The sequence below is a fragment of the Schistocerca gregaria genome, chromosome 3 (genome assembly GCF_023897955.1).
Source record: "Schistocerca gregaria isolate iqSchGreg1 chromosome 3, iqSchGreg1.2, whole genome shotgun sequence".
NCBI classification, from domain to species: Eukaryota; Metazoa; Arthropoda; class Insecta; order Orthoptera; family Acrididae; genus Schistocerca; species Schistocerca gregaria.
In genome coordinates, this window is record NC_064922.1 from 345,268,523 (window position 1) to 345,289,574 (window position 21,052).

General features: G+C 42.8%; 1 protein-coding gene across 4 annotated transcripts in view; it reads left to right on the forward strand.

Moving 5' to 3' along the window:
• The window catches only part of LOC126355219 (uncharacterized), a 175,355-nt gene that overhangs the window by 57,939 nt on the left and 96,364 nt on the right, over positions 1 to 21,052 (forward strand). For all 4 annotated transcript variants that reach the window (XM_050005476.1, XM_050005477.1, XM_050005478.1 and 1 more), the window contains exon 5: positions 14,568 to 14,743. In XM_050005476.1, coding sequence (XP_049861433.1) covers positions 14,568 to 14,743 — 176 coding nt within the window. The remainder of the gene's footprint in view (positions 1 to 14,567; positions 14,744 to 21,052) is intronic.

Below are 21,052 nucleotides of genomic sequence, written 5' to 3' on the forward strand. Positions count from 1 at the left end.
GCATTTGGGAAACTGCATGACTTTTCAGGTGTTCAAGGACTGCTGCAGTGAGTGTCCTTAACACTTGACGAGAGCAAGGTGAAAGCAAGTTCAGATGTAGTAAGGTTGGGCGGCCACACCTAATTACATTTGTTGGACATCGTAGGCTGGGCAGACCGATAAAACTGGACACACGGGGAACAGTGGCGAAACTAAAATCAGACTTAAATGCTATGAAGAGTGCAAACATTTGACCATCGGCATTGGATGTTGACGCAGTGGCAGAGCGTTTCGCGGTCTCGTGACCTCGGTACATTCTTCATCATGCTCATGGGAGGGAGCGAATCCTTCGTCTTCCAGGGGAACAGCTCCTTGCTACCTGTAGTGCAGGAGAAAGACAAGCTGGCAGTGGCTCCATTATCCTGTGGGGAACATTCACGTGGGCATCCATGGAACCAGTGGAGCTCGCTCTAGGCACCATGACTGCCAATGAATATCGTACATTGTTTGCACCACGTACACTGCTTCATGACGATCGTGTTTATAGACGGTAGTGGCATTTTTCAGCAAGATAATGCGCCATGGCTCAAGGTCAGGGGAGTGATGGAGTGGTTCGAGGAACACACTGGCGAGTTTCAGTTTATGGCCTAGTCACCACCTCGCCAGATGTGAATCCGATCGAACGCAACTGGGATATGACTGAATGTGGTGCCACAGTTCACATCCACCCTCCCCTGAATTTACGTGTCAGGTGACTTGTGTGTGCAGATGTGGTGCCAGTTCCTTCCAGCGACCTACCAAGGATTCATTCCTTCCATGCCGTGACGTGTTGCCAGATGTAGAAATACCGGCTATTAGGTAGGTGGTTTTAATGTTCTGGCTGACATCGGTATATACCGAATAATATGCAGCCCTACAGCCCGATAAAACTGCTTAGCCACTCCCCAACCTAAATGCCACGTGTACAGTTCCCCATGGCCGTATGTTCCCGCAGCCCACCTCAGCTCCTGACTCGATACATGTGCTGGCTCCGCCCACTGCCAGCACTGTCGGCATCGCACGACTATGCCCCGGTCGCCACAAAAGACGCGTAACTACAGGTACTGACAAAAAGACCTCCCGTATTTCAAAATGTAGTTACAAACAAGCAAACAAAGATACAGAGAAGATTTATTTGTGAACGACAGATACTACGCCACTTTACCTTAGCTGGTTTTCAAAATTATGCCCGGGGAATTGCGTCCGCATTGTTGACTCATTGACGAAGTCTCTCACGCAAGTTCTTCGTGTCATTTGCGGTGGAATGGCAGCCACTTACTAGATGACTGCCTCATTACATGCTTACAGGGTTGTTGGGTGATGAGAAAAAAAATCACAAGGTGATAAAATTGGGATCCCTTGGAGCTGGGCGAGGCCTCCTCACAAAAAGGGAAGACGTTCAGGAAACAACCTACTCAAAATTTCTAGAGAACACCGAGAAGTGTGAATTAAAGTTACATCTTGTTGGAACCAGACTTCTCCCTCTCCATGGTCCCCAAACAAACTGATTTAACTTAGGTCTCTATCACGTATCGCTAGCAATTTGAATTAACCGTTACCGTTGCGATATCTTTTTAGAAAATACACTACTGGCCATTAAAATTGCTACACCAAGAAGAAATGCAGATGATAAACAGGTATTCACTGGACATATATATTATCCTAGAACTGTCATATGATTACATTTGCATGCAATTTGGGTGCATAGATCCTGAGAAATCAGTACCTAGAACAATCACCTCTAGCCGTAATAGGGGCCTTGACACGCCTGGGCATTGAGTCGAACAGAGCTTGGATGGCGTGTACAGGTAAAGCTGCCCATGCAGCTTCAACACTATACCACAGTTCATCAAGAGTAGTGGCTCTGAGCACTATGGGACTTAACTTCTATGGTCATCAGTCCACTAGAACTTAGAACTACTTAAAACAAACTAACCTTAGGACATCACACAACACCCAGTCATCACGAGGCAGAAAAAATCCCTGACCCCGCCGGGAATCGAACCCGGGCGCGGGAAACGAGAACGCTACCGCACGACCACGAGCGGTCGCGCGGTTCCAGACTGTAGCGCCTAGAACCGGGCGGATTTACATATACGCCCACTATGTACGGGCCTAGGGGCGGCAACTTAAGGAGGGGGGGGGAGCGCATTTTTTGTTCTGTACTCATTTTAACAATTACGTTTTTTAAAGTAAGTGCAAACGACACAAATTTATAATATTTTTAAACAACTTCCTAGTTTAAATAATCCTTAAGGACGAAATTCGACAATATAAGCTTGGAAATATACCTAGTTTAGTGGTGACTGAATGGAAATACAACAATGGGTTTCTGTCTGGTACCATCTTCATGATTGTTCAAAATATTTTGAAGTAAGATGTCAGGACAGTAATCTACAATACAATGTTTGAAACGTTATTATTCCGAGGATGTTGTCGGCTTCTATATAACCCTACCATATTTTCCACGTGAAAATACCAGTACCCCTGTAAAGCTTTGATAAACCGATCAGCAGTTTCTTAAATACTGTAACATGTGTTGGCCTTAGTATGTGAAACCCGACTATACTTAAATATCTTGTAGGAATTATGGGAAAGTATCAAGTAAAGCCACCATTACTGCAATTAATGTGAAACCTCTGTGGTCTTCAATTTCTGAGCTTCGATTTAATTACACATATTGATACTGAAAATGTTTTACATTTTTAAACACATGTTTATACGAAAATAACATAATCAGAGTATCTAATAATATGTGAAATGCACTTCACCCCAGTTTAAAAATTTAATATATTTATTTACTTAGTTACTTTGAAACGTCCCCTTAGAAAAATTTATACACGACTGTGCTTAAACTGACACACAATATTTTTAGCGCAACGCAATCTGACTTTCAATAATCCCTACAAAAGAATGGCCTTGACTAACATTAACCTATATGTTTCACAAATCACTTACCTCACAAAAATCTTCGTTACTCGAACTACTGCAATACAGCGACCGCTGCTGTTGCCAGCTAACTAAAAGATTCAAACTACGGAAGTCACTAACTACTGATAGGCACAGTTAGCAAATTAAAGATTTTAATAGAGACCAAACAATTTATTTACCTTAATAGTCATTATATATATATATGACACAAATTCCTACAAATTTCAGAACTCCGCCATCTCTCTCCCCACGTCCACCACTGCTGGCGGCTCACCTCCAACTGCGCAACGCTACGCGCTGTTAGCATCCAGCTGCCTCTGCTCAACACTACAATGGCAGACAACAATGCAAACCAGTCACAGATTGCACACGGCACAGCCCGTGATTTTTATACAGAGCGCTACGTGGCGGCGGCGTTACCAATAAAAAAACCTAAACAGCCTACTTACAACTTTTTTTGGCGAAATAAGAAAAAGAAACCAACTTTCGTTCGTCTCATTTATTACGCTGCAGCCTGCACGATATCAAAGTTCCCACTCTGTGCAATCGAATAGTACGTGGCGTTGCAAATCCTACACTAAACTTATTAACTAAGCTTTTTTTCTTCGAGGAAAGGTTATTTTTATTTTATTTTGGAACAAAAGATGCACTTGCGTGTAGACTAGGGTGACCAAACGTTCCAGAAAACCGGGGTTGTCCCGGTTTTCATCCCTGTGTTCCGGTGTCCCGAAAATTTGTTTCGGGACGCTCAAAAGTCCCGGAATTCAGTTTTTAAATACATTTCGTGAAACTTCCTCAAATTTTTGGGATTTCGCTATATTAAAGGAAATACAATAAAAGAAATTAATATATTTTAGCTTATTTGTCTAAAACCTCCATTGTCCCATACTAGTAACCACAGTATCAGTATTGATACACTCAGGCAATAATTTACTTTGAGCGATACTTTGGCCAACAAGTAGTAAGTTGTATTACTGTAACAGAGCTATGAAACTGTCGGCATGTCGCGCCACTTACTCACACACTCATTGTCAGAACAGTGTAGTAGTTGAAGTTTTCTCAGACAAACTGCAATCGTTTTTTCTTATATTAGTGGTATTATTGCTGCAGTACTGTGAAACGCAATGCCGAAACGTGCCTGCAAGTTCAGTGACTCTTATTCCAAGGAATGGAATTTCGTTAAGAAAGGTCGTTTCGATTACGAAGCAGAGTGTTCTGTATGTAACTGATTTATTAGTATAGATCATGGTGGACGTTCCGACATAGTTGATCACATCACATCAGGTCAAAGAAACACATTAACAGATACAGTGCACCGAATGCAGTAAAACTCTACAAAATTATTTTGTGAAACATCAGTCAAGTGAAGAGACGAAAGTTCAAGCAGCCGAGCTTACACTAGCTTACCACACGGTAAAACATCACCAAACTTAATAGATCTAGTGATTGTACTAATAAGGTTAACAGCATTATGTTTGATGATTCTTCCAGTGCAAAAAAGTTTAGTTCAGCAAGAACTAAAGTGTCAACCTTAGTGAAAGGAGTTATTGCTCCCCAGACACTAAAGGAAAGCCTTGAATACATCAAAAAGTCTTCTTTCTACGGTTTATCCAATGATGCCAGCAATCATAAGGCCACTAAAATATTTCCGTTTGTTGTTCTGTTTTTCGATATTAATCAGGGAATTCAGACCAAACTTTTGAAGATGAGTTCCCTACCTAATGAAACATCTGACGAAATTTCAAGATTTCGTATGAATACTATCGAAATATTTGATATTGAGAAAAATAAATATGTAGCACTTTGTGGAGACAACACCAACACAAACTTTGGTGGTTTAAAAAGACAAGGCAAATGCAACGTATTTACCACATGAAAGGCAACATTGCATGAAAACATTGAAGGCATAGGGTGCCCTGCACATGTTTTTCACAATAGCGTGCAGACATCTGCTAACAGTTTAAGTTGTGATGTTGAAACTACCGTCATGAAGGTATACTCACACTCTTACATATATACTGTTAGAACAGAGGGGCTTAAGGAGTTCTGTGATTATGTGGGAACTGAATATATGAATGTAATGTGCCACTTGAAAACTCGCTGGTTATCACTGTTTCCAGCAGTTGAAAGACTAACCCGCCTGTTTGAACCGTTAAAAGATTTTTTCCTAAATGAAGACAAAGCCCCCAAAATATTGGTTCAGTTTTTCAGTAACCCTTTATGTGAAGCCTACTTATGGTCCATTCACAGTCAGCGTAGCACTTTGCAGCATGGGATAAAGGATATTGAGGGAAGCACGAAAAGTGTAATAGAGGTAAATGATGTTTTGAAAAATACTCTGGAAACTGTTACTAAGAGGAGAGAACAGCAGTTCATTTCTTTTAATGTTGAATCTGTCCTTAAAAGAGCAGAATTATCAGAAGCAGCGGAAAGGAGTCTTAGAGAAGAGGTTAACAAGTTTTATGACACTTGTGTAGAATATCTCAGCAAGTGGAGTGCCTCATATTTACCCTCATCACCGGTGTTTGATTGAATGTTGCTGAAGAGAGTACCAAAATGGGAAAGTATTGAAGAGGCAGTTTCTTATTTGAAGAGTAAAGAGATTGAAATCGATTATTCCATTCTCTTTGATCAGTTCGGCATACTGACAAATTTTGTTGAAGAAAGTCTTCACAAGTGGAATGTTGAAAAAAAAAAAACACCATTGGAATGTCATGAGAAGTGGGTGAGTTTTTTTAAAAGCTGTGACTGTCTTCAGCATCACTCTGAGTTGGTAATAATTTCAAGATATTTATTTGCAATCCCAGCCCATAATGCCAATGTGGAAAGAATATTTTCGTTCATGAATACCCAGCGGAATGATGAAAGAAACGGAATTGAGGTGGACTCTCTTGAAGCAATCCTGCAGATCCTGTACAACTACAAAATGGATTGTGCCGAATTTTATCACTGTGTCTCAAAGAACAAAGACATGATCAAGAAGGCTGGAGGCAGTGAAAAATACCCTTTCCTCCAAGGACAGTCAATTCCATCTACAAGTGCTCAGTAATATTAAAGCTCATGTTAATATTAATTGATTAAAATTTTAATGGCTGTAAAATTTTGTAAAATCGTAATACATTAATTATACACATAATCTAGATTATATCAATCTTTTGTATCCTCTTATTAGTTATAATAATCGGGTTAACAAAATGTATCAACAAAACATTAATATTATAAATTAAGAAACCTGGGTACATGTGGAATGAGGTGTCCATTGGCACCCAGGTGAATGTGTCCCGGTTTTCACCGAAAATAATTTGGTCACCCTAGTGTAGACATAACAACAATGTTCACACAAATGACAACACACCACATCAACTGCCAACAACACTACTTAAACTTCGTAGTCTGTCTTCTCTGCCCACAGAAACCGCTAAAACCGCTGAGAATAAGTGGGATAAGAGTCGATCCAGCACACCTCACTGCAAGAAATTGCAAAAGTTTTAAATTAGAAAGACAGTGTCAAGAATATTCAGAACATATTTGCGTCCAAACTAAAACTCCAGCGTAGCGGGAAACAGAAGTCAAAAAAGAGACAGTCCCGTTTTCTTATAAGACGAATTCTAGGCGGCAGGCGTGCTTCTACTGTTCACTGACAACAGAGGAACAGGCGACAATGAAATTAAATTATTCTGCATGGTCGTTCTTTTGTAGCACAGTTAGTCTAGTAATCCGAGTTAATCAGTTCATCGCTCCGTGTTTAAAGGCAAAATCTTTGTGCTCGTTGCCATGTTTAAAGTAAAAAGCTTTGTGCTCATGTGCGGTGTAGTAGGACTGGAACTGGATACAGTCTTTCTTTCTTTCCTGTTAAAAATATTTTTCTTTTATTTTGACTATCGGTTGACAATTTTGTTAAGTGCCTCAACATGAATAACAGTGAAAACAGCAAACATGCGAACTTAAGTGGGACAGCATATCGGAAATTATCGAAGGAAAGGCGAGAACGAGAAGCCAATGTTCTAAAAACGCGTGGGCAGCGTAGATTAATTTTTCGCAAAAAATGTTGCTGATTCGACTTCGAGTCCAAGTAGTACGGATCACATTTCTGGTGCTGCAGCTGTTGTAAGAGAAGTAAATACAGACGAAACAAAAGTTGAAAATGAAGTAAAGCAAATTGTTTCTGATTTCGAATTTCACGAAAAACTAAGTGTCGAGACAGACATTACAAAAAGAAATAACATTGTTAGTGATGATCCTGCGGAACGGTGTGTCACTGGATCAACAATCGACATTGTCCTACAACGTGGCGTTAATTAAAATTGTAAAGGTGATGTTTCTAATTCAATGGGATCAATAGGCGATAAAACAAGATATTTCAACAAAAAATGTACTTTTCCGTAAACTTTTTCTAGTATACTCCTGTAACACCTGTGCTGATTTTTGTGCACAATGTAAATTGTTCGGAGGTAAGGCTGCGATTGCTACTAATGGTATTGGAGACTGGAAAAATATTTCTAATGTTATTTCTCATTGTGGAATTCACGTGAACACAAAATTCTGAGTTATCACTCTTAACAAGAAAATAGTCACTTGGAACAATAGATAATCATTTCGAGTCAGATGTTGAGACAGAAAAAATGTACTGGCGCAGTTTGTTGAAAAGGGTGTTTGCGCAAGTGGCCCACTCAGCACAGTCATACAAAGGCCTCCTCCATAACACGGATTCGACAAACATACAGGACTTCTAGAAATGAGTAATTCATTTTCGGAATTCCGTACTGTACGTACAAACATGATTTATGCATGAATAGAACCGATATTCGCAGTTTGCACTCTACAATGACGCACATTCAAGCAGTAGTCAGGTTTGTTTCATACCTAATGCAGGAACATCCTGTCAGAGGTCATCAAAGAAGCATCGGTACCTTCTCTGTGCCGTTCTAGTGTTCTTGCCAGTTGAGGGAGGTAAACACCGTCCTCACTGCAACCCCAGGTCGAGGCGGAGGTTCGAGTCCTCCCTCGGGCATGGGTGGGTGTGTTTGTCCTTAGGATAATTTCGGTTAAGTACTGTGTAAGCTTAGGGACTGATGACCTTAGCAGTTAAGTCTCATAAGATTTCACGCACATTTGAACATTTTGCACCCCCAGAGGAAAAAGTCACAAGGGGTTGGGTGAGGGCGCCAGAGCAACACAGCCACGCCAACTTCACCACTAATCGCCCCCCTCCCCCCCCCCCCCCCCCCCTCAGTCGAGCGGGGCGCAAATTCGTCGTTTACGTGGTGACGAACGTCGATGCTCTGGTGAAAGCCTGCCCCGTCTTGTTGGAAGATGAAGTTCTTGGGATCAGGACGCAGCTGTGGAAACAACCACAACTGTAAAATGTCAAATTGAAAAGCACCCATCACAGTCTACTCACAGAATAAAGACGGACCGTACAGATTCATCTGCGCCATTGCTCAGAAAACTAGTCTTCGGAGGCTCTCGATCATCCGCCACAATTTCTTCAGGATTTGCAGTGGCTCACAGTCTCACGCTTTGGCGATTAACCTTTCCAGAGGATAGGAAGGTTACTTCGTCACTGAAGGCGAAATGTTCATTCTCGTCATTTGTCGCCATTTTGTCACGGTACTTCACCCGCAACGTCAATTGGTGGGCAGAATGCAAATTCTCTTACTATACGGTTTTATTTGCGCATCAGTCATATTTCTACATGTAATACTTTGGGAAATATAGAACTTGGAAAACGAATGAATCATTTAAACTAGACCTATGTGAGATGCAAAACATTTTGATCATGGAAATACCGGCTTGTTAAGATTCATCACGACAGAACAAGTGACAAAAAGGAATCTGCCCCAGGTTTATCGTAATTAGGGCTGTTGATAAAATATTGATATATCGATATTTTCTCCAAAGATATTTATATACACAAGCGTTATTTTTTCCGACGATATATCTATAGCAAAATGGCAGTAACGAGTGCAAATGTTTCTATTTTATTATATTTTATCACCATTTTCGATTAATATTTCTTCTTTTGATTTTTTTTTTTTTTGAGTCATTAGTCTTCTGACTGGTTTGATGCGGCCCACCACGAATTCCTCTCCAGCCTCTTCATCTCAGAGTAGCACTTCGAACCTAGGTCCTCAATCATTTGTTGGATGTATTCCAATTTCTGTCTTCCTCTACAGTTTTAGCCCTCTACACCTCCCTCTAGTACCATGGTAGTCATTACATGATATCTTAACACATATCTTATCATCCTTCCTCTTCTCCTTGTTAATGCACTCCATCTTCAGGCCACGAGTGGCCTACCGGGACCATCCGACCGTCGTGTCATCCTCAGGCGAGAATGCGGATAGGAGGGGCGTGTGGTCAGCACACCGCTCTCCAGGTCGTTATGATGGTATTCTTGACCGAAGCCGCTACTATTCGGTCGAGTAGCTCCTCAATAGGCATCACGAGGTTGAGTGCACCCCGAAAAATGACAACAGCGCATGGCTGCTGAATGGTCGCCCATCCAAGTGCCGGCCACGCCTGACAGCACTTCTTCAGTGATCTCACGGGAATCGGTGTATCCACTGCGGCAAGGCCGTCGCCCTCTTCTTGTTAATGCTTTCCACATATTCCTTTCTCTCCGATTCTGCGCAGAACCTCCTCATTCTTTATCTTATCAATCCACCTCATTTTAAGTGTTCGTCTGTAGCACCATATCTGAAGTGGTTCGATTCTTTTTTGTTCCAGTACTTCATCTACTGTTTCTCGCTGTTCTCATTTCTGCTAATTCTAGTTACTTTCATCCTTCTTCGATTTACTCTCACTCCATATTCTTCTACTCATTCAGCAGATCCTCTAATTCTTCTCCACTTTCACTCAGGATAGCAGTGTCAAAAGCGAATCTTATCATTGATATCCTTTCACCTTGAATTTTAATTCCACTTCTGAACCTTTCTTTTATTTGCATCATTGCTTCTTCGATGTACAGATTGAACAGTAGGGGCGACTACATTCCTGCCTTACACCCTTCTTACTTCGTTTTTGGTCGTCTACTCTTATTATTCCTTGTTGACCCTTGTACATGTTCTGTATCACTCGTCTCTATCTATAGCTTACCCCTATTTTTCACAGAATTTCGAACATCGCGCACCATTTTACGTTGTCATACGCTTTCTCAAAGTCGACAAATCCTATGAGTGAGTCTTGATTTTTCTTTAGTCTTGCTTCCATTATCATCAGCAACGACAGAATTGCTTTTCTGATGCTCTTACCCTTCCTAAAGCCAAACTGATCCTCACTTAACACATTATCAATTTTCTTTTCCATTCTTCTGCATATTATTCTTGTCGCCGCCCTTAATGCATGAGCTGTGAAGTTAATTGTGCGACAGTTCTTGTACTTACCAGTTCTTACAGTCTTCGGAATCGTATGGATGATATTTTTCCGGAAGTCAGGTGGCACGTGGTTAGACTCACACATTCTACACACCAACGTCCATAGTCGTTTTGTTGCCACTTCCCCCAATGATTTCAGAAATTCTGATGGAATGTTATCTATCTCTCCTGTTTCTTCTTCTGTTACATCAGACAAATCTTCCCCCTCATAGAGGCTTTCAGTGTACTATTTCCACCTATCCGCTCTGCATATAACAGTGGAATTCCCGTTACACTCTTGATGGCACCTCCCTTCCTTTTAATTTCACCGAGGGTTGTTTTGACTTTCCCACATGCTGAGTCAGTCTCTCCGATAATCATTTCTTCTTCTTCTTCTTCTTCTTCTTCGGTTTCTTCACATTTTTCATCCTAACTTCTCTGCACTTCTTATTTGTTTAATTCCTCAGCGACCTGTGTTTCTGAATCCCCGAATTTCCCTGGACATTGTTGTACTTCCTTCTTTCATCTATCAACTGAAACCTATGCTTTCTTCGCAGTTACCTTCTATGTACCTATGTTTTTCTTTCTAACTTCTGTTATTGCTCTTCTTACAACGTGCATTCCTCTTCAATTGTAGTGCCTACTGAGCTATTCCTTATTGCTGTGTCTATAGCTTTAGAGTCCGACCCTGGTAGCTGAGTGGTCAGCGCGAGAGAGTGTCAGTCCTAAGGGCCCGGGTTCGATTCCCGGCTGGGTCGGAGATTTTCTCCGCTCAGGGACTGGGTGTTGTGTTGTCCTAATCATAATCATTTCATCCTCATCGACGAGCAAGTCGCCGAAGTGTCGTCAACTCGAAAGACTTGCACCAGGCGAACGGTCTACCCGACGGGAGGCCCTCGCCACACATCATCATATACCTTTAGAAAACTTCAAGGGTGTCTCGTCATTCCTTAGTACTTCCGTATCCCACTTTAATGATTCTTCCTGACTAATCTCTTTAACTTCAACCTACTCTACATCACTACTAAATTGTGATTTCAGTCTGTATCTGCTTCTGGGTATACCTTGCTGCCCAGTATTTGCTTTCAGAATCTCCCTCTCACCATGATATAATCTAACTGAAATCGTCCCACATCGCCCGGTCTTTTCCAAGTATACCTCTTCGTCCAGTTGTGATTCTTGAACTGAGTATTCACTAATACTAGCTGAAATTTATTGCAGAACTCTGTTGGTCTTTCTCCTCTATCATTTCTTGTGTCAAGTCCATATTCGCTTTTAACCTTTTCTTCTCTTCCTTTCCGTTCAACTGCATTCCAGTCCGCAATTACTACTACATTTTCGTCTTCCTTTACGTACTGTAGTCTCCTTTCAGTATCCTCAAATACTTTCTATACGTCTTTATCTTCAGTTACAGCTTGCGACGTCTGCATGTTTACCTGAACTATCATTGGCGGTATTGGTTTGCTGTAGATTCTGATAAGAACAACCCTGTCACTGAACTGTTCACAGTAACACACTCTCTGCCCTACCTTCCTATTCATAACGAATCCTACTCCTGTTGTAATATACTCTGCTGTTGTTGATATTATCCTATACTCCACTGACCAGAACTACTTTTTGAGCTTCCATCATGTCCTCTCTTTCCCTTTGACTATGTGAAGCAAGTACATGTGGCACTCTGGTTGCACTGGGGGGAGGGGGGGTGGCGACGTGAGATAACAGTATTTCCGATGTGAAAAAACAGTACACCAATTGCGTTAAAAAACATTTTTATCGCAATTAAGGTGCTATTTCTTCGCATCGGCCATCTTGCCATCTTCAAAAACAGTTGCTGAAAATGATGAACAAAAATCTAAATGACGAGACTAGTCTTTGAGGCAGGCGGAGAGGTGTGAGGGGAAATGCTGACGTAATCGGCACTCTGAGCTAGGTCGCCGGCGTTTGCAGAAATGAAAAAAAGGGAAGTTCACAGGAAGTGTTCCGCACAAATCCGATATGTGACGAACCGGAACGATAAACCCATCGGACACCTTTTATTATGCCACTCATATGCAGGTAACGTTCTTAGCAAAGCGGTTATCGCCAAGCGTAAACTTGCATCGTTTTTCTTTCAATTCTTGCTCTAAAGGGGATAAACAGGCTGCTAGCTTGTTGATGTACACAATATCTAATAGTAAATTCATACTTTAATATTCAGCTCCAAAACCGGCAGTATATTTACGATGTGCAGCATATATTTTTATAGGCCAATACGTCGATATTTTGTCCGTTGATATACCGATATATCGATACTTCTTTTCTGTGTATCGAGAAATGGCGATGGTGTACTTTAAATAACGATATATCGGATTCCCGATACGTTATAGCGTCGTGACTGTACCCCTCGCTTTTTGGCGCACATAGAAATGGATGACAGGTGGCCGGAGAATATTCCTTAGACAGACGAGGCATATTTTATTCTGCATGCTGCCATAAATTCGAAGAACTGTCGACATGAGTTTCTACTCCGCGAAATGTTGTCCAGGAACATCCATAGCACTCGAGTAATGTGACTATGTGATGTGCTTTCACAAGCTCCTACATTCGGTCCGTTTTTTCTTGTGTTTTTTTTTTGGCCTGTTAGGAGAAAACTCACATTTGCAAGTTATAAGTGCCTCCTTGTGGATCAAGTGATTCTAGGTTTGCAAGAACACAACTGTGTCCGCTCCAATATTTTCATGTAAGATGGGGCGACACCACATATCGCTCGTCAGTTGAGAGATTTGCTTCGAGATATCTTCGGTAACGACCTCACTATCTCCAGGTTGTTGCAAGATGTGTGGCCTTCCAGATATCCTCACCTAAATCCGTGTCACTTTTGATCGTGGAGATTTCTGAAAGATCGTGTCTGTCAGCGATGTATCCGGACGCCTCCAGAGCTGAAGGGCAACACATGACGACATATCGCTCCGCTTACAGCGAATATGCTACAAGCATTTGTCGACCATGCCGTGTTGCGGATGTAGCATTTTGCTGAGTTGGGAGAACATGTTGAACGCATTCTGTAATTTGTGGCCATATCCGGCTCAACATAGCCAGAACCACAGTAATAATTTGTTTGATCGTTCCTTCTAATTTTCTACATCATATCGTATTCTGGTCGATTACAGTGCCATATTTTCACCCGATGGTAAAAAGTGGAGCTATTATTTTTCAGTATGCTCCACGATTAATGAATATAGCTATGACGTTTCAGCGTCTTACGACGTATACAGGCTTCAACGTAGCGCTATGGACACCGTAAGTTTAATTATAACCACCCGATACATTCCTTCATATCGAAACTATTCAAATGGTTAAAATGGCTCCAAGAACTATGGGACTTAACTTCTGAGGACTTCAGTCCCCTAGACTTAGAAATACGTAAACTACTTAACCTAAGGACATCACACACATCCATGCCCGAGGCAGGATTCGAACCTGCGACCGTAGCAGCAGGGCGGTTCCAGACTGAAGCGCCTAGAACCGCTCGGCCACAGCGGCCGGCTCGACACCATTAGCGACACCATCAGAAATAGATGATAACATATTAAGTGACGAGCTATATATATATATATATATATATATATATATATATATATATATATATATATATATATATATATATATATATAGCAAACGCGAGTAACGAAATGACACAAAAATGTCTAACTGTCAATTACTATGTGAACAACTAATACAGATAATTTTTCTGATACAAAACTTTTGCTCCCCATCATTACCTATGTAAACGGTCACAACATGTTTCCATGTTTCTCACAGCATTGGCAAGGAGTAAGATTTTGGAGCGATAGCCAACGAACTCACGTTTGTCTTCTCGAAAATCGTTCAAAAATTGAATAAAAGCTTCTTGGGCTCCCAGTCACGTGAGGTGGCTAAACATTTGGGTGCTTGACTTGTCTGGTATCATTAGAATGTTTTATCCGGACATACTGCGACTATAGCGGTCATTTTTACATACGAAAGTATGTTCTGTAACTACCGATAAATAACTGCATCTCTCGTATGTGCTGTTTTAGGCCGAGATCTCTTTATGTTCGATAAGACATCGCTAGACACTTTCTTTGCGTGAATGTTGTATGTACTGTACATTATTTAAAGAGTAGTCATGTACTGACAATAACATTAATGTTACGTAATAGCTTGACCTATAAGTGTAAGTTGAGAATACCTGCTGTTTCTGAATACATGCAAGTAATCTGAACTATTTTCTGTGCATCTCAGGGTAACCACTCGAATGGAGAGCGGCTCCATGTATGGATTAAGGACATGGAACGTGTGAGAGATATGCTGCACACAAAGCTAAAGGGTTGGGTGCGCGATGTGAGGTCGCTCAGCGAGCAGATACCGTACTACAAGGTGGAAGAAGACAAGAAGAAGCCTGGGAAGTATATACTCAGGTATAAGCACGTGTGAATTCAAATGTCTGTCGAACGCATCGCCGGCCGCTGTGGTCGAGCGGTTCTAGACGCTTCAGTCAGGAATCACGCGACTGCCACGGTCGCAGGTTCGAATCCTGCCTCGGGCGTCAATATCTGTGATGTTCTTAGGTTAGTTAGGTTTATGTAGTTCTAAGTCTGGTGGACTGTGATCTCAGATGTTAAGTCTCATATTGCTTAGAACCATTTGAACCTTTTTTTCCGAACTAATTATGTTTTACTTTTCTCGCTGGGACATACTCTTTACTGTTACACAAGCTACTGAGGTCGTTTAATTCGGTTTGGAGCAGAAAAATGTGACTTATAGCCCACAGTGAAAGAGAGATTACAACCACTGCTCATTTAAAAAGTGTTGGAATTCCAATACAATATGTGATCAAAAGCATCTGGACACCTGGCTGAAAATGACTTACAAGTTCGTGGCGCCCTCCATCGGTAACGCTGGCATTCAGTTTGGTGTTGGCCCACCCTTAGCTTCCATGACAGCTTCCACTCTCGCTGGCATACGTTCAGTCTGGCGCTGAAAGGTTTCTTAGGGAACGGCAGTCCATTCTTCATGGTGTGCTGCACTGAGGAGAGGTAATGATGTCGGTCGGTGATGTCTGGCACGAAGTCGGCGTTCCAAAGCATCCCAAAGGTGTTCTAATGGATTCGGGTCAAGACTCTGTGCAGGCAAATCAATTACAGGAATGTTATTGTCTTGTAACCACTCCACCACAGTCCGTGCAATAATAAACATGTGCACGATCGTGCTGAAAGGTGCAATTGCCATCCCAGATTTGCTCTTCAACAGTAGGAAACAAGGAGGTGATTGAAACATCAGTTTTGGCCTCTGCTGTGATAGTGACACGCAAAACAACAAGGGGTGCAGGCCCCCTCCATCAAAAACACGACTCCACCATAACATCACCGCCTCCGAATTTTATTGTTGGCATTACACATGCTGGCAGATGGCGTTCACCGGGCATAAGCCATACCCACACCCTGCCATCGGATCGCCACATTGTGTACCGTGATTAGTCACCCCGCACAACGTTTTTCCACTGATCAATCGTCCAATGTTTACGCTGCTTACACCAAGCAAGGCGTGGTTTGGCATTTACCGGCGTGATTTGTGTCTTATGAGCAGCCGCTCGACCATGAAATCCATGTTTTCTCACCTCCCGCCTAACTGTCATAGTACTTGCAGTGGATCCTGATGCAGTTTGGAATTCCGGTGTGGTGGTCTGGGTACATATCCGCCTATTAGCAAAGAGATGCACATGAGCAAAGCAACCCTTTACAATGAACGGTATTACTACTTTGACTACAGAAAATACAGTTGCTGCCAGCTACTACATAAGATTTCTCATTTTATGGTAACACAGATAACTTAGGAAGAAATGTGGAACCTGGCACTAAAACTGGGCTCGTCGTCAACACAATACTACGGTACAAAACTAAGCAACTTAGTACACACGACTGAAAAAAGTCTGTGACCACTGTAACTGTGGTTTGTGCATTTTTGACACGATTTTTACATTTCGGAAATGCCATTTTTAACGATGGTATGATGATTTGAAAATGGTTACCAGCCGGAAGCTAATCATCGAGCGAATAAAAAAATAAAATTTTCAACTTTGGACTGTTTCTGTTCAATGAATTTTCCATTTTTTTTTGTCATTGGTACATAGTTCTTCACATAATGTTATCGAGGTAATAGTTCTGAATACTGTAAAATTAGCCCAATAATATAATATATTAACGCTACCGATAGGGCAAAAGATTTGCTTGCAGGGGTATTATTGCAACGAAATACGTTAGTTAGTATTGTTTTATTGGGAATGGGTTTTATTGGGAATGGGTTACATATGATTATGTCAAAGTAAAAAAGTAATTATGTTAAAGTAGTACAGTGAACAAAGCACCTTATAGTAAAAGATTAGTGTAAAGATAAGTACAGTCTGATGTAATTACATTTTCCTTGAGATATATAAGACTCAATGTTACTTTCGACAATGCAGAAGCTGAAGAAATGAAATAAGATTTGTGCCACAACCAGGATTTAAACCCAGGATTCCTGCTCACTAAACCGACGTGCTAACCATTGCATCGCAACAACAGTGTCACAAGTAAAATGTAATACCAACAGATCAATAGATCACCGATGCTTGAGGGACAGGCGGGAATTCCCTATTACGTACAAATCTGGGGTGCTATTCCTTTAACGGAGAGCCTCGGCAATACTGGCGATTGCGGAAATGGAAAATGGGGAGAAGGCGTGAACTGAAGTTTATGTTAGGGAGAGCACTGGACTAGGGTAGTCCATACAGATCCGTTAGTCATCCTGCTATGGTAGTGTAAAGGTTAGAACATCTGCCTTGTAGCTGGAAGACCTGGATTCAAGTCCTGGCCATATCACAAATTTTAATTCACTTCTTCAGCTTATTTCACTTTTCTTAATTTTACGGCATTGATCCTTCACTTGTTTGGAGAATGAGTGTACAAATAACACTAACTCTAATTCTTCCCTTTCTTCCGCTTCATCCGCACCTCTTAGTCTGGTGGCTAGCGTTACTGCCTCTCAATCATGGGGTCCCGGGTTCGATTCCCGGCTGCATTGGGGATTTTCTCTGCCCCGGGACTGGGTTTTTCTGTTGTTCTCATCATTTCATCACCACCATCACCATCAAGTCATAAGTATATCAAGTCATAAGAATGGTACTGATATTTCTATTTCCAGAGCCACAGCCATCAACAGAGTGTATTTCCGATACTTTGCGCATTGTCAAATGCCGTTCAACCAAGACCGCGATCGTTACATTTAGTTATAAGTACAGGGATTATATATATATATATATATATATATATATATATATATATATATATATATTAAGTCGACTCAGTTCTTATTTTTTACATAGTCATGTAAAATCAGTATAAAATTGAGAATCTTGTTAGATTCCCTTGCGATGGCTTGTAGCTACGCACCGGCCGAAGTGGCCATGTGATTCTAGGTGCTATAGTCTGGAACCGCGAGACCGTTACGGTCGCAGTTTCGAATCCTGCCTCGGGCATGGATGTGTGTGATGTCCTTAGGTTAGTTAGGATTAATGGTTCTAAGTTCTAGGGGAATAATCACCTCAGAAGTTGAGTCCCATAGTGCACAGAGCCATTTGAACCATTTGTAGCTATGCGTGTGCACTTCGCGGTGTTGCGTCAGTCAGGCTGGGCAGTTAATCAAAGTTAGACGTGTCTCTCATGTTGCGCTAGGAACAATGCACCCTGTGCTACTGTAACATCAACGATAAAGACATGTATTGCCAGAGGCGTCTCGTGTATGAGACTGGCGTGAGTCTGCCTTGGAGTTCTGTGACAGCAGTATAACATTGGCTGGATACCTGAAAAAACACTCCTGGAAATGGAAAAAAGAACACATTGACACCGGTGTGTCAGACCCACCATACTTGCTCCGGACACTGCGAGAGGGCTGTACAAGCAATGATCACACGCACGGCACAGCGGACACACCAGGGACCGCGGTGTTGGCCGTCGAATGGCGCTAGCTGCGCAGCATTTGTGCACCGCCGCCGTCAGTGTCAGCCAGTTTGCCGTGGCATACGGAGCTCCATCGCAGTCTTTAACACTGGTAGCATGCCGCGACAGCGTGGACGTGAACCGTATGTGCAGCTGACGGACTTTGAGCGAGGGCGTATAGTGGGCATGCGGGAGGCCGGGTGGAAGTACCGCCGAATTGCTCAACACGTGGGGCGTGAGGTCTCCACAGTACATCGATGTTGTCGCCAGTGGTCGACGGAAGGTGCACGTGCCCGTCGACCTGGGACCGGACCGCAGCAACGCACGGATGCACGCCAAGACCGTAGGATCCTACGCAGTGCCGTAGGGGACCGCACCGCCACTTCCTAGCAAATTAGGGACACTGTTGCTCCTGGGGTATCGGCGAGGACCATTCGCAACCGTCTCCATGAAGCTGGGCTACGGTCCCACACACCGTTAGGCCGTCTTCCACTCACGCCCCAACATCGTGCAGCCCGCCTCCAGTGGTGTCGCGACAGGCGTGAATGGAGGGACGAATGGAGACGTGTCGTCTTCAGCGATGAGAGTCGCTTCTGCCTTGGTGCCAATGATGGTAGTATGCGTGTTTGGCGCCGTGCAGGTGAGCGCCACAATCAGGACTGCATACGACCGAGGCACACAGGGCCAACACCCGGTATCATGGTGTGGGGACACTGAATAGTGCACGGTACATCCAAACCGTCATCGAACCCATCGTTCTACCATTCCTAGACAGGCAAGGGAACTTGCTGTTCCAACAGGACAATGCACGTCCGCATGTATCCCGTGCCACCCAACGTGCTCTAGAAGGTGTAAGTCAACTACCCTGGCCAGCAAGATCTCCGGATCTGTCCCCCATTGAGCATGTTTGGGACTGGATGAAGCTTCGTCTCACGCGGTCTGCACGTCCAGCACGAACGCTGGTCCAACTGAGGCGCCAGGTGGAAATGGCATGGCAAGCCGTTCCACAGGACTACATCCAGCATCTCTACGATCGTCTCCATGGGAGAATAGCAGCCTGCATTGCTGCGAAAGGTGGATATACACTGTACTAGTGCCGACATTGTGCATGCTCTGTTGCCTGTGTCTATGTGCCTGTGGTTCTGTCAGTGTGATCATGTGATGTATCTGACCCCAGGAATGTGTCAATAAAGTTTCCCCTTCCTGGGACAATGAATTCAGGGTGTTCTTATTTCAATTTCCAGGAGTGTAGAACATCTATAGCAGTGTGAGAGCAATGGGTCTTGCTGGTTTGTGTCTGAAAGTAGCTCAGGGAGAATCTGTGCCCTCATCCGGTCACGTCAGCAACGGTGCGTATATGAACACGTATTTCAAGAGGAATTTCTCAGGTACCAAGTATGAAACAGATGTTGTGGCCTCATGCATGAGGGCATCTGTGTGTGGTATGGCAGCTAACAGCCGCGCCACTTCGTGTGACTGCAGACAGCCTCCTGTGCGGTCTACTGGACAGGGGGTGGGGGATGGTGTCTGTGTACGTTATTTGTGTGTCTGTTCCATTATTTTGGGAGCAGTTCTGCAGGTTGCACTGTGTGTTGTTTGGACATTTTAAAAGTACTGAGTGCGTCTACCCATCAGTGTACTGCATTATTTAGGAGGAGTCTGCATATCTGTAGTGGAAGTATTTTGTTTAATTAGGAGTTGTTTGCATGTCTGCAGAGCATCATTTAGGAGTAGTTTACAGGTCTGTGAGTTGTGTGGCGTGACCCCAACATGTGTTTTGTATCAGTGTGATAAATATACTCCATCCCTGAATAAATTGTTCCAAAGTAAATAAAGTATCCCCCACCCCTAGAGCACCATCTTGGATTATGTTACAGGAGGGATGTCAGCACCCTCTGGTGGCAGTATTGTGTACTAGGCCGTGGTGGAGACACTGCATGCAAAATAAAAACATGTCCAGCACTGGCAGAGTCGTTTTCCCGCCATTCCCTCCACCATCTTTGATTATGTCACAAAACGGATGACAGCGCTCTCTTGTGGTGGTACAGTGTACTAGGTTCAGACCTCATGGTGAACACATTCTTTGCCACCATCTTGGATAATGGTACTTGTGTCATCAGCTGATGTCATGGCTGCCATCTAGGATTACGTCACGGAATGGACGACAGTGCCCTCTGGTGGTAGTACTGTGTACTAGGTCAGTTGGAGCGCAGACCTTGTGGCAAACACACTGGATGGTGGTGCTGCCTCTAATTGTTTAAATAAAGGCTGGTGCATGATTTTGACAGTTGACATTTAGCAAGCGTGTTTGCAGAGTCTTTTAGATGGATTATTATTTTGAGAATTTACGAGTTATTCGGCTCTCTGGTCGTAAATGTAGTGCATTATTTACGAGTGATTTGCATGTCTGTCGGCTGTTTAATGCGTTATTTTGACAGCTCACAATTAGTAAGCGTGTATGTAGAGCATTATACATGAGTTATTTGGGAGTAGTTTGCAGGACTGTATGCTGTGTGGCATGTCAGAGAGTGTGTTCTGTATCACTGTGATAAATATACTCCATCCCTAAATAAATTGTTCCAAAATAAATAGAGTACACTCCTTCCCCTCTCCAGCAGTCCAGTGCCAGCTGAGTCCTTTTCCCGCCAATCCCTAGAAAGAGGTGGTGCTCAGTTTAGTCCAAATGCCCTTTCTTTCCTGCATTTTCTTACATTAGTAGAGATAGCCCAATTGACCTTTCTTTACCACCAAAAT